Source organism: Mytilus galloprovincialis, chromosome 2, assembly GCF_965363235.1.
Source record: "Mytilus galloprovincialis chromosome 2, xbMytGall1.hap1.1, whole genome shotgun sequence".
Classification (NCBI taxonomy): Eukaryota; Metazoa; Mollusca; class Bivalvia; order Mytilida; family Mytilidae; genus Mytilus; species Mytilus galloprovincialis.
In genome coordinates this window covers 22,198,429-22,211,596 of record NC_134839.1, presented here as the reverse complement: position 1 = coordinate 22,211,596, position 13,168 = coordinate 22,198,429, and the positions used below count along the sequence as shown (strand labels likewise).

The following is a 13,168-nucleotide window of genomic DNA, read 5'->3' as shown; positions in this document are numbered from 1 at the left end:
ATCAATGATCTGAATTATTGAGGTCTAGTGAGGAACTTTATAGAAAAATGGTCAGTCACAAAAATAAAACTAACTATACCATCAATAAGATATAGAATGGAAAAGGGAAATATGTTAAAGAGACATTAAACCGACCAAAGAGTAAAAAGACAGCCGAAGCCCATCAATGGGTCTTCAACACAACGAGAAAATCCCGCACCTGGTGGCAGACTTCAGCTGGCCTATAAACAAAAAATGTATACTAGTTTAGTGAAAATGAACGGTCATACTAAACTCCTTCGGTTCGGCATATTGAAAATAAATTTTGGACACATATTTTAAAAACATGTTAAATAGCTTGAATTCTTTACAACAAAATTGTCTTTAAAATATATCCCGTTATTGTTTAAAAAATGTGATTTTAAAAGATTGATTACATTTTTTTTCCTTGGTCGCTTGGTGCACAATACTTTGTTAGGTATCACCTTGTACAATTTAAATACCAAGATATGGAGGCTTGGAAACCTTGTTTGGTTGTCTTCCTTCATTATTACTTTTGTGATAATTGTTATTACTACGAAACTGTACTAATTCAAGACTCCTCTATCAAATAAATCCTTAGAAACAAATTCAGAATTGACTTTAGTATTCATTGGAACTATAAAACAAATATAAAAGTAGTAGTTACCCTATGCCGTTGTTATTAAACCTATATGAAGGCAGACTTACATATAATTGCGCTTCTGAATATACCTCTATCGGGAACGGTCAAACCCGTGTCAAACCCATATAATTGAAAGCCAAGGATATATTATAGAACAGAAAAATGTAAAGAGCTTGTTGTGTTTCAATGTCAAAAACTGACGAGGTGACTGAAACTTGTTTTTTTCTATGTTTCTGGCTCTTTAAAAACTTCTGACAGAGAACTACCCTGCTGTCTCGTTGACATATGACCCATATCTCTTTCTATTCGCTTTCAAAGATATAAAAAGATCATTACAATTATGGTGTACGAAAAGCAACTTTAAAAAAAAGTATGAGACTTTTGAGGGTAACGCAAGTACTTAGTAAAGATAAAATAATACAGCTAGAGAACAAAAGTGACATATTGACCGATTTTACAAGTTGATTGATGTATTTTGCAGCATGGTTAGTTCAAGGTGTTTATGATGTCTTTACACTTAATCCATTGGATGTGTACTGATTGAAATTTTATCTATTTGTTTGCAAGTTGGAATTGGCTTTGAAAGTTGCATTTACATAAAGAACTGTACTTTGTGTTTTTGTCTCTTTTTGATCGATGTGATAAGTCAAGCGTTTTGCAACATATATTATAGTTTATTCGTATGTTTAGCTGAACATTACACCACTGTCCCATGTTAAGTGCCCCCAAAAAGTATTTATTTTCGCCGCATTCTTTATGTGCTTTTCAAAACCGCCAGCAGTCTGTAGTATAGTACTTTTCGTAGGTTGCTGTCTTTTATCTTTTTTGTTTGTTGTTTACCATAAATAAGGCCATCGAAATTTTGTCAAGGCACAGCATTTTATAGCTCTAACTATAATGTAATGTATTTATTTGTTTTTCTCATTGTTGACCTATAGCTGTTCGCCCTTTTGGTCTCTTGAGGATAGTTATCTCATTGTCAATCATACCACATCTTCTTTATTTTATATCCAGAAACCGTTGACATCTCTCCGAACTACCTCTTGGTTTCACGAAAATATTTAAATATTAATAATAAAAGTCCCACATCACCTTATTCTTACTTGGTTTACTTTGATCATATCATATCAGTTATATCTACTAGGTTTCTATAAATATTTATGTTTTAATCACCATTGGGACAAGTAAGTTGGGAACATTATAAAATGATTTGTTTGTTTAAAATCACCACTTAGCAATTACTGTTTGCTTTATTCAACTCGTAATTCTATAAATATGGTAAGTTTTTTCTTCTTCTTATTTTTATCCAAAAAAAAATAGAATTATTTTCTTATTATAGTAGTCTGATATTGGATTGTAAATTAATTATTTTTAAAAACAAACTGTCTTAATATACTGATGAATATGGTCAAAAATAATCTTACAAGTTATTATTATTCTTAGATATTGGTCTTCTTTGTATATTAAATCATTTATTGTTGTGATTTGTACAAATATGTTGTGTAGTACAACATACCGGCCTTCAATTCTTGTAGATGAATTTAGAAATAATTCAGAAATTAAGGTTTCAATTTCTTCAGGCTCAGCTATGTGCCATATATAAAATGACGAGAAGTATACCTGTCGTTTTAAACTAGAATTGGTAAAAAAAAAAAAGTCGAGAGAAGTTTCGATGTTAAATCTGGTTTAATATTAAGTAAATGAAGCATATAATAGATCAATCTTTTTTTCAGCGTGAGGTAATATCTCTTCATATAGGCCAATGTGGGGTACAAATGGGCAATGCCTGCTGGGAGTTGTACTGTCTTGAACATGGTATCCAGCCTGATGGTCAGATGCCAAGTGACAAGACCATTGGTGGTGGTGATGACTCCTTCAACACTTTCTTCAGTGAAACAGGAGCAGGCAAACATGTCCCTCGGGCTATATTCATAGATCTGGAACCTACTGTTGTCGGTATATATCAGCTTTAAACTGCATTGTATATTTATTAAATTATCATATCAACATTTCAATATCAATACAAACTATTTCAAATTTTACATATGAAAATAAAAACATATGGCCCGAGAACACAGTTTTTTCGAAGTCCATTTCTTTTAGGCAATAAATTCAAATTAAAAAAATCCCACCTTATCTATCTCAAAGAGATTTTTACAGTGTAGTGTACTACTAGTGGGCAAATAATATCAAATTTATAGAAACTTCTACCAGCTCTTACTCAACATATTGACAATTCTGTGATAAGGGGGTCTAAAATTCAGTTTGACAGCTTCCGACGTAATAATTTGACCTCTTTTTTTAACTGGACCAAATCACTATACTTAACAAAGATTCAGCACCGAAATTTTTTAAACAAGTAATTACACCCCCTACTTAATATTTTATGCATTAAATATCAAGAAATAATTTGGGAAAGTGTATCAAATAAAAAATGCAAGTTATACACTGTTCACACTAGGGACTATATAAAACCAAAGGACGATAACTGTGTCCTTGGACCATATCAACCTCCAAGAAAGGACCGAAGTTCATAAACTCGTCTATTAAACGCAGAACTTCGGGAATGTCCAGAGAGCCGACAACCTTGCTTCGGAAGTTGGGACCATATGGTTTGATTGCCAATGAAATTGTCAGACAAGCTGATGATGGTGTTTTACATACATTTATAACTGAACTCTAATATTCTATTATTCTATATATTGTATTGTATTACATTGTATTGCATTGTATTGTATAAAGTTATTGTTTGATTGTATTGCTTGACCCTTATGGGTGTAATTTTGCAATAAAGATTATAATGAAATATTTCTTTGCTAGAAACGTTGTGATGTAGAAGTTAGCAACTATGTTTCTCTTCATCTACGCCCTTCACCAATGAGTAAAACCCATACCGCGGAGAAAGCTGCAAAAGTGACAAATGTAAAATCACTTAATTAAGGGAGAAGAGTAACGTACAGTTATTTGGGACGAAACATGCATTCAGTAGTCGGAATAATTAAAAAAATTGCACATTTACGTTTTAGATTTATTATTTCAGATGAAGTCCGAACAGGTACCTATCGTCAGCTGTTCCACCCAGAGCAACTAGTCACTGGTAAGGAAGATGCCGCCAATAATTACGCTAGAGGCCATTATACCATTGGGAAAGAAATTGTAGACTTGGCTCTTGATAGAATTAGGAAATCAGTATGTTAATATAACCATTGTATTTTAAAACTATAGTGAGAGTTTTTAAAATGAGGTTTGGTAGGCAGGCTTATAATGTTATTTAATTCAAGGTTATTAAAAAAAATTCAACGTGTTCCATAAAAATAGCCTCAACCCAAAACTTCAAGAGAAAAGTTTGTTTATATATTTAGCGTTGTTAAGCATATTTTATAGATGAATATTACTTGTGTGTGGGAAATTTGAACAATTAATTTTAAAAAAACTTAGTTTTTGTTTGCAAATCAACAAATTTGGAAATAGTTTATGTAAATGCAAATAATCCCAAAGTATGGCATGAAAAACGAATGTGTTTGCAGTTTTTTGAAATACTTGTAGAATTCTATATTGATGTTTTTAGGTTGGGACTTGCTTATCTTCTTTGAGATAAACTAAGACTTTGTTTAAAAAAATATGAGTGCTAGAATCTTAATGAAAACATGCTATTCTAAATTGATTCCGTATGGCTAAAATTATTCCCGATTGAATATATTTTTTTAATATAAGTGCCACAATTCAAACGAAATCATAGTTAGAATAGAGAAAATTGGGTGCTAGAATGTAAAGTATAGATAATGAAAGACCAAAAAGTAAAGAAAAACTAAAATTAGTTTAAAAAATAAAATACCCCCCCCCCCCCTTTTCCCCTATCCAGACCCTCATGTTGCTTTGTTTGTGTCAGAATTATTTATTTGTTACAATGCCTCAAACTAATACGCAAGCGTTTCTATAGTTATTACATGTTAATTGTAATGATTATGAATTTTGTTTCAATGTTCTAGGCTGATCAATGTACTGGGCTTCAAGGGTTTCTGATTTTTCACAGTTTTGGTGGCGGAACTGGATCGGGATTTACATCCCTGTTGATGGAGAGATTGTCTGTGGATTATGGAAAGAAATCAAAGTTGGAATTTTGTGTTTACCCAGCTCCACAGGTATTTTGAATTGTGTATATCAATACTTCCTACAAGGAAATTTAACTTATTTACTGGCTTAATTTCACGCATATCAAAGTATAAATGAAAAAAAAAACACTTTTATAAGAATGTATATGTATCTTTTTTATATACAATATGTAAAAAATATTTATTTATTTTTTAAGAATAGATTTTCTGAAAATGACGCTTTATAAATTTTGTGCGTCCAAAACATTTTTCTCAATTAAATTAACCTTCGTAGGAACAGTTAAACCCAAAAAATCGAAAGCCAAGGCTGCATGAATACTTGAATGTGTATGAGAAGATCTGAAAAACTATATCATGGACTCTATTTTTCCAATAAATTAGTTATCCAAAACTGAAATAACTTTGAGCATTGTATTATTGTTTTTTTCCAGGTTTCTACAGCCGTGGTTGAACCGTACAATGCCATTTTGAATACCCATACTACCCTAGAGCATTCTGATTGTGCTTTTATGGTCGACAACGAGGCTCTGTATGATATTTGCAGACGTAATTTGGATATCGATAGACCAACCTATACAAATTTGAATCGTCTGATTGGTCAAATTGTAAGCTCAATAACTGCCTCCCTCCGCTTTGACGGCGCCCTCAATGTTGATCTTACAGAATTTCAAACAAACTTAGTCCCCTACCCACGTATCCACTTCCCAATGACAACTTATGCACCTGTTATTTCTGCAGAGAAGGCATATCACGAGCAGCTTACTGTAGCTGAGATAACAAATGCCGTTTTTGAACCTGCAAACCAAATGGTGAAATGCGATCCACGTCATGGAAAGTACATGGCTTGCTGTATGTTATACAGGGGAGATGTTGTACCCAAAGATGTCAATGCTGCAATTGCAACCATCAAAACAAAGAGAACCATTCAATTCGTTGATTGGTGTCCAACTGGATTCAAGGTCGGAATCAACTACCAGCCACCTACTGTTGTTCCAGGAGGAGATTTAGCTAAAGTACAAAGAGCTGTCTGCATGCTTAGTAACACAACCTGTATTGCAGAAGCGTGGGCCCGCCTTGACCACAAGTTTGATTTGATGTATTCTAAACGTGCCTTCGTTCACTGGTATGTAGGCGAAGGTATGGAGGAAGGAGAATTTTCTGAAGCTCGGGAAGATTTGGCAGCTCTGGAGAAAGATTACGAGGAAGTTGGGGTAGAGTCGGTAGAGGGAGAAGAAGAAGAACAAGAAGGGGATGAATATTAAAATATTATTTGATAAGAAATCCATTAAAGATATCATCATTAAAATAGACGTGAATGTCATACTCTCTAATTTTCGGATGTTTATTCTCTGTTTTTGCAATCTGATATTAAAAATCAGTAGTTAAATATTATCTAATAAATACGATAAGATTGTTTTTCTCTTCTTTGATATAAATTTACCTTGATTTATTATGGTATCCAACAGATATCAATAAGAGGAGATCGGATATCCACCGGTGAGGCCGCAAACTGTCAATACAAATACAATACAAAGAAAAACATGTCAACATTCTGCCTCTGAAATTGTCAAGTGAATATACGGTAGACATTTTAAGCTGTTAACCGATATTGGTCAGGACAAGATGTTAAAAAAATTACAGAAACTGTTAAAGATTACAATCAAAACCAAATTGCCACACAGTAAAAAAAAAATTACCAAAATTTATCAACAGATGACCTCAAACAACAATCCGGACTTTGGAAAAGCATATATAACATATACAAAGAAAAACATGTCAACATTCTGCCTCTGAAATTGTCAAGTGAATACAATACAAAGAAAAACATGTCAATACAAATACAATACAAAGAAAAACATGTCAACATTCTGCCTCTGAAATTGTCAAGTGAATATACCGTTGTTTTTCTTTGTATTGTATTTGTATTGACATGTTTTTTCTTTGTATTGTATTCACTTGACAATTTCAGAGTCAGAATGTTGACATGTTTTTCTTTGTACATTGTATTTGTATTGATAGTTTGCGGTCTAAAAAAATGACCAAAACGTCAAAAAGGCATTTGTTTGTTTTGTAATTTATAATAGAAGTCCTCCATTTGGAATATAAATGCCATGTTTTTACATGTTTGTCTTTCCCAAACACGTTGAGCTTAAAGTGTTCCTGGTGACTTGAATACCAGCCTATGAGTATGAGGAACTACATGTAAAAGGAGTAACATGAATTTTTATTAGATATGAAGTAACTGCGAACGAAATTTCCGTTTTTGTGTAATAATCGACCGCCACTGATGACTCATATTTAAAAAACACTAATAGCGCTTTTATTGCTGTTCTTTACCTCAAAGTCACAATGAGGCCTCCATTTCAACACGGAGCAAAAACAAAACTACTCGCTTCACCACAAGCTCAGGACGGCACCCTAGTACCATTTTTGTCCTGTCATGACCTTTAAACAAATTTACGTGTTTATATGTTGTCATCGCGAATTATCTGGTAGCAACGTCTATACATGCTGTAAGTACGCACGTATACTTTAGATATATAATCATGCTAATATATACGTTCCAATTAGAACGTCCAGATTTGTATATACCATCAATTGCGTGATCTGTTTCGTCGACGTTTGGTGAAAGCGGTCATAGATCATTAGGAAATGTCATTGCATGACGCTTTTGTAAATGCTTACTCTTCCTAAGCAATCATCTACAGGGTTTCTTTCCGATGAAACGATAACATTTAAAATTAACAAATCACTTATATTTTACTTTTATGTCTCGGCGTGTTTCAGCAGCCCATTAGACTTAAATTATTTATAGCACAAACCGTTAAAGTGATTTCCCATTTTTCCTTTTTTCTCCGTTGAGTTTGCACCAAAGTTTGTTTGATCTTCGGTTATGCATTGCCAAACATGTATATTATAAATTAGGCTATAGTTGACATCTTTTATATATCATAAAGAAGTAATTTGCATTAAATAAAAAAAAAGTATTAATGCGTAAAGGATAAAGATTCAAACAAATAATGCATTTAAACTATTTCATCGTTAAATTCAAAGGATATTGAATTTTCATAAGATGGATAAATATAATTCATAAATGCTTAGGCTAGATGTTGATATACTATTCATATACCCTTTTAAAAGATTCTTTTCAATTAAAAATCAATAGTTATCAATATAAATGCATTTCATGGGATGTTTTACACATTAATTAGAATAACAATAGCGGTTGTAAGTTGTCTCTATGGGAACATATGAATGTACTAGGGTAAATAGAAATATAAAGGGGACAGATTACAGAGTCCCCCACACAACAACTTTGTTCAGTTAACGTTACCATTCCTGGACAAATTCACTAACTAAACCTACAATCATGGTAAGTTGGTATGAAATTTATAGATAATATATTGTTTTTAACATATATTAAGCGACTATAAGATGATTTAAAAATGGTCACTCGTGTCAAAATTTTGACATGCTTAAAATGTATTTTTGGACATGCAACTCAAGCTCATTTGTGATGAAGTTAGAAGAGATCAGTAACCTGTTTATGTTTGGAATGTTTTCGACTTAGCCAGATAACCACTTAAATATGACTTCAAGTACCCATTGGTTTACTTTTGCCTGTGTATTTGTTGTATTTTACCACGGTTTCTAGATTTATAAGGTTTTTTTCTCTATTGTACGTTATTCAATGGTTCTTTTATTTTTTATTCACAAATGTTAGAGATGTAACTAAAAATCATTGTTGAAGCTCTCTGAATTCATCTTTTTAAAAAACAGTATTTGACGTTATTTGACATAGTCTGATTGCTCTTGTTTTAGCGGGAGTGCATTTCTATTCACATGGGACAAGCTGGTGTCCAGATGGGCAATGCATGCTGGGAATTGTACTGTCTTGAACATGGTATCCAGCCTGATGGTCAGATGCCAAGTGACAAGACCATTGGTGGTGGTGATGACTCCTTCAACACTTTCTTCAGTGAAACAGGAGCAGGCAAACATGTCCCTAGAGCTGTATTTGTTGATTTAGAACCAACTGTTGTCGGTAAGATTTGAACAATATAATAACATTACAATGTAAACATTTTCTCTCGTTACCTTATTGCATATTGTGAAGCGCCCCACCCCTTAATATTGAACAGTTGTATAACAGAACAAGATTGTTATTTTAAAAGTTGGGAAATGTCGTGACAGAGGACAAAAGACAGCTTACATTAAAAGATAAAAGACACGAGATTACTTTCTGCTACTTAAAGCTCATTAAATAACAATAACGATTACATTTTTGTACTAGTTATTAACGATACATCTTGTTCCCTATTTTAAAGTATCAATCAGTACACATCCAATGGATTAAGTTTAAAGACAGTCGTGGTTTCTCAATTCTATATTGGCTGTGCAGTGTTTGATATTTTTCAAGGAAATTTTTGTCTCTTACAGATGAGGTCCGTACTGGTACCTACCGTCAGCTTTTCCATCCAGAGCAGCTTATCACTGGCAAGGAAGACGCTGCCAATAACTATGCCAGAGGACATTACACAATTGGAAAAGAAATCATTGACTTGGTGCTCGACAGAATTAGAAAATTGGTAACTATATTCAATAAAAGTATTTTTTATTTTGATAACTATTTTTGAAATGACATTGATGAGGTTTGCAAAAGCGGAAAATATGTGATTTTGTTTTTTTTAAATTTGTCGAAATGATTTGATTTTTTTTGAAAACTGTAAAAAAAAATTATCAGAATTACAGAATAACTTTCTTCAACAACTAAGTAAAAAGAAATAATCAATATCCCCATAAACAACATTCTATGCATCAATGATTTGTAGAACCGAAAATGACCATTGAAACATTAGATAAGTTTTATAATTTGTGCAAGGCAGATATTCTTGACAAGAAAAAAAAGGATATCAAGGGTTATTGACTTAAGTCATTCATGTGCGAGTTTGATTGTGTTATATGAATTGCATTACATTTAAATTTAGGCTGACCAATGTACTGGTCTCCAAGGGTTCCTGATTTTCCACAGCTTTGGTGGCGGTACTGGATCCGGTCTTACTTCACTATTGATGGAAAGATTGTCGGTAGATTATGGAAAGAAATCTAAGCTGGAATTCGCCATCTATCCAGCACCACAGGTAGAATGCATCCTATTTTAATTATTGTTTTCAAATTTTATTTTTATAAATATATTTCTAAATGAAAAATACTGCGTTTGGTAACGGATTCAAATAGGCATAATTTACGATTTAAATTGTTATGCTCGCATTTAAGAATAACACACAATCGAGAATGGAAACTGGGAATACCTCACCTAAGAGCAGAAACAGCCCAATGTCACCAACGAGTCTTCAACCCGCGAGAAAATCCCGCGCCCTGAGGCGTTCTTCGGCTAGCCCTCTAAACAAAAATATGTACTATATAGCTTTCATGTATTTTTCATTAACTTTTTGTAAACGCCAGGCAGTCAATCATAAAAATGAAAATAACACTTCACAGATTTCGTGCTTCGCTAAATTGGGATAACTTTCATTAAGAACGCTCAAATGCATGTCTAAATGAGTAGAAAAAAAAGTAAAATACTAGTAACAAAAAATACCTAACTCAGAGGAAAATTCTAAACGGAAGTCTCTTAGCAAATGGCAAAATCAAAAGCTAATACACATCAACCGAATAGATAACAACTGTCATATTCCCGACTCGGTTCATACATTTTCTTGTGTAGAAAATGGTGGATTAAACCTGGGTAACGAAACGTTAGGAGCTACTATGATTAAAAGGAGGAGAAAAGAATAGTTTAACTTAGTAAGTTTGAACATTAAAACCTAGGGGTGACATGTATTAATATTTAATTTTGTAAGATATAGAAATAATTGAACAACAACAACAAAAAACACAGAACCTTTGTAGGGCTTTTATACAGAACGTTTTCTAGTTTGTTATATTCCAGGTTTTTTTTTAGATTTCCACTGCGGTTGTTGAACCATACAACTCCATTTTGACAACTCATACCACACTTGAACACTCAGATTGTGCTTTTATGGTTGACAATGAAGCCATCTATGACATCTGTCGTCGTAACCTAGACATTGAGAGGCCAACATATACCAACTTGAATCGTCTAATTGGTCAGATTGTCAGCTCCATTACTGCATCACTTCGTTTTGATGGTGCTTTGAATGTAGATCTTACTGAATTCCAGACCAACTTGGTGCCATATCCACGTATTCATTTTCCACTGGCTACCTATGCTCCAGTTATTTCTGCCGAAAAAGCATACCATGAACAACTCTCAGTAGCAGAAATCACCAATGCCTGTTTTGAACCTGCAAACCAAATGGTGAAATGTGATCCACGTCATGGCAAATACATGGCTTGCTGTATGTTATACAGAGGAGATGTTGTACCCAAGGATGTCAATGCTTCCATCGCTACCATCAAAACTAAGAGAACCATTCAGTTCGTTGATTGGTGTCCAACTGGGTTTAAAGTCGGAATCAACTACCAACCACCAACCGTTGTCCCAGGAGGAGATTTAGCTAAAGTACAAAGAGCTGTCTGCATGTTGAGTAATACTACTGCTATTGCTGAGGCCTGGGCTCGTCTTGACCACAAATTTGATTTGATGTATGCTAAACGTGCCTTTGTTCACTGGTATGTAGGAGAGGGTATGGAGGAAGGAGAATTTTCAGAAGCTCGTGAAGATTTGGCAGCTCTGGAGAAGGATTACGAAGAAGTTGGTGTCGATTCCGTAGAGGGAGAAGGCGAAGAGGAAGGAGAAGAATATTAAATAATTAAAAACATTCGAAAACAATATTAACATTTCTTTTCAGGTATTAAAAAGAACGTTAATAAAATACTAATTGCATAAATTTATGTTATTATGTTCAATTTCACAAAAGAGATTATATTGATTCATAAAAAAAGATGCGAAAGATACCAAAGGAAATGCAGTCATAAGTCGAAAACAAGCTCACAAACCACAAGCAAAAATGAATAACGATCAGGCAATTGATTGACAAAACACAACATATAATTAGAAAATTTCTAAGGGTTCCGCGGAACCCAGTGTCGCGCCTACTTTGCTGTTAATCGCACACTCAACAAAAATGAAGGAAAAAATCAATAAAAATATTGCTCTCCATACTATCTATCGATTGTAAGAAGCTTTTGTCCAAGTTTGTTAAAATTCAGGATAGTTTATGAATCTTATAAATGTTTTAAAATCTTTAACTACAGACTATATGTAATGTAAACTGAAAGAAAAACTAATACCATTTAAAGAATAAAATACAGAAAAGATGGATTTTTTTTTTACAAAATTTACTTCTGGATACTATCTTATGATCAGAAACAAGCTTCTGTCACAATTTTGGTACACATCCAGGATAGTTTAAGAAAGTTATTAAAATTTTAAAAACTTTAATCACAGAGTGAATGTAATGGTTTCTGACGGAAAAACTAAGTCCATTTATAAATAAAAAATGGAAAATTGGAATTTTATTTTTACAAAATTTACTTCTGGATACTATCTTATGATCAGTAACAAGCTTCTGTCCGAGTTTTGAAGAAATCCAGGATAGTTTAGGAAAGTTATTAAAATTTCAAAAACTTTAACCACAGAGTAAATGTTAGTGGACACCACCGCCGATGGAATGAAGGATCGAACAAGAACCCGACTAAAAAGGGGGAAGGTGATATCATATGCTCCGGAAGAGTTGGAATGAGATCTTGTTCTACATGTGACGACCGTCCGGTTAAGCCTCTAAAATATTTTGATAATTTATACCCTGTATAACCCCGATACAGATGAAACCGGACGTTGACGCGTTCGGATCGAACACACCGTGTAACACTGAGTTCAGAGAGTAAGGAATTGATACTTTTAAAGAGAATCCAATATCTATTCTTCGGATATTTTGCTCCAATATATTCTTTTCCATAATACTTATTAGTTAGGGACGACATCAAAAGATCAATGTAAGATAAAAAAAAACTTAATTCAAATAGTTTAGGGGTTGAACTGCTGCAAGACTAGAGTGGTTATCCGACATTGATTTTTACATATATCTATATGGGTCAATCAATTTTTCCAAAATTAAGTTAAGAGGTGGGGGTCAGTAAAAAAAACTATGTGAATTAAGTTTTTTATCCTTCATTGAACTTTTATTGTCGTCCCTTACTAAAAGGTTTTTCAAATTTGTGGCATTTTTATATACAAAATATAAAAAAAAAGCACGACGATAGCAATGGTAAAACGTGCTTGGTAATTTTAAATATTCAACACATATAATGTTTCTCGTACCTCATAGTTTTTTAAACATACATTTTTGAAAATTTTCATAGTTTAAAATTAACAAACTTATAAAGATCTTATGTTTATGTTGTATCTATAAACAAAATAATACAC

General features: G+C 33.1%; 2 protein-coding genes across 2 annotated transcripts; both read left to right on the top strand.

The window, feature by feature from the left end:
- Nucleotides 1-1,818: 1,818 nt before the first annotated feature.
- On the top strand, nucleotides 1,819-6,049 carry LOC143063137 (tubulin alpha-2/alpha-4 chain-like). The gene is made up of 5 exons (XM_076235118.1): nucleotides 1,819-1,921; nucleotides 2,377-2,599; nucleotides 3,684-3,832; nucleotides 4,633-4,785; nucleotides 5,187-6,049. Exons 1-5 carry the CDS (start codon nucleotides 1,919-1,921, stop codon nucleotides 6,015-6,017), a joined length of 1,359 nt encoding a protein of 452 aa, XP_076091233.1. The 5' UTR covers nucleotides 1,819-1,918; the 3' UTR covers nucleotides 6,018-6,049.
- A 1,935-nt stretch (nucleotides 6,050-7,984) lies between these two features.
- Nucleotides 7,985-11,630, top strand: LOC143063135 (tubulin alpha-1A chain-like). The gene is made up of 5 exons (XM_076235117.1): nucleotides 7,985-8,128; nucleotides 8,578-8,800; nucleotides 9,196-9,344; nucleotides 9,744-9,896; nucleotides 10,721-11,630. Exons 1-5 carry the CDS (start codon nucleotides 8,126-8,128, stop codon nucleotides 11,546-11,548), a joined length of 1,356 nt encoding a protein of 451 aa, XP_076091232.1. The 5' UTR covers nucleotides 7,985-8,125; the 3' UTR covers nucleotides 11,549-11,630.
- The last annotated feature ends 1,538 nt before the right edge of the window (nucleotides 11,631-13,168 follow it).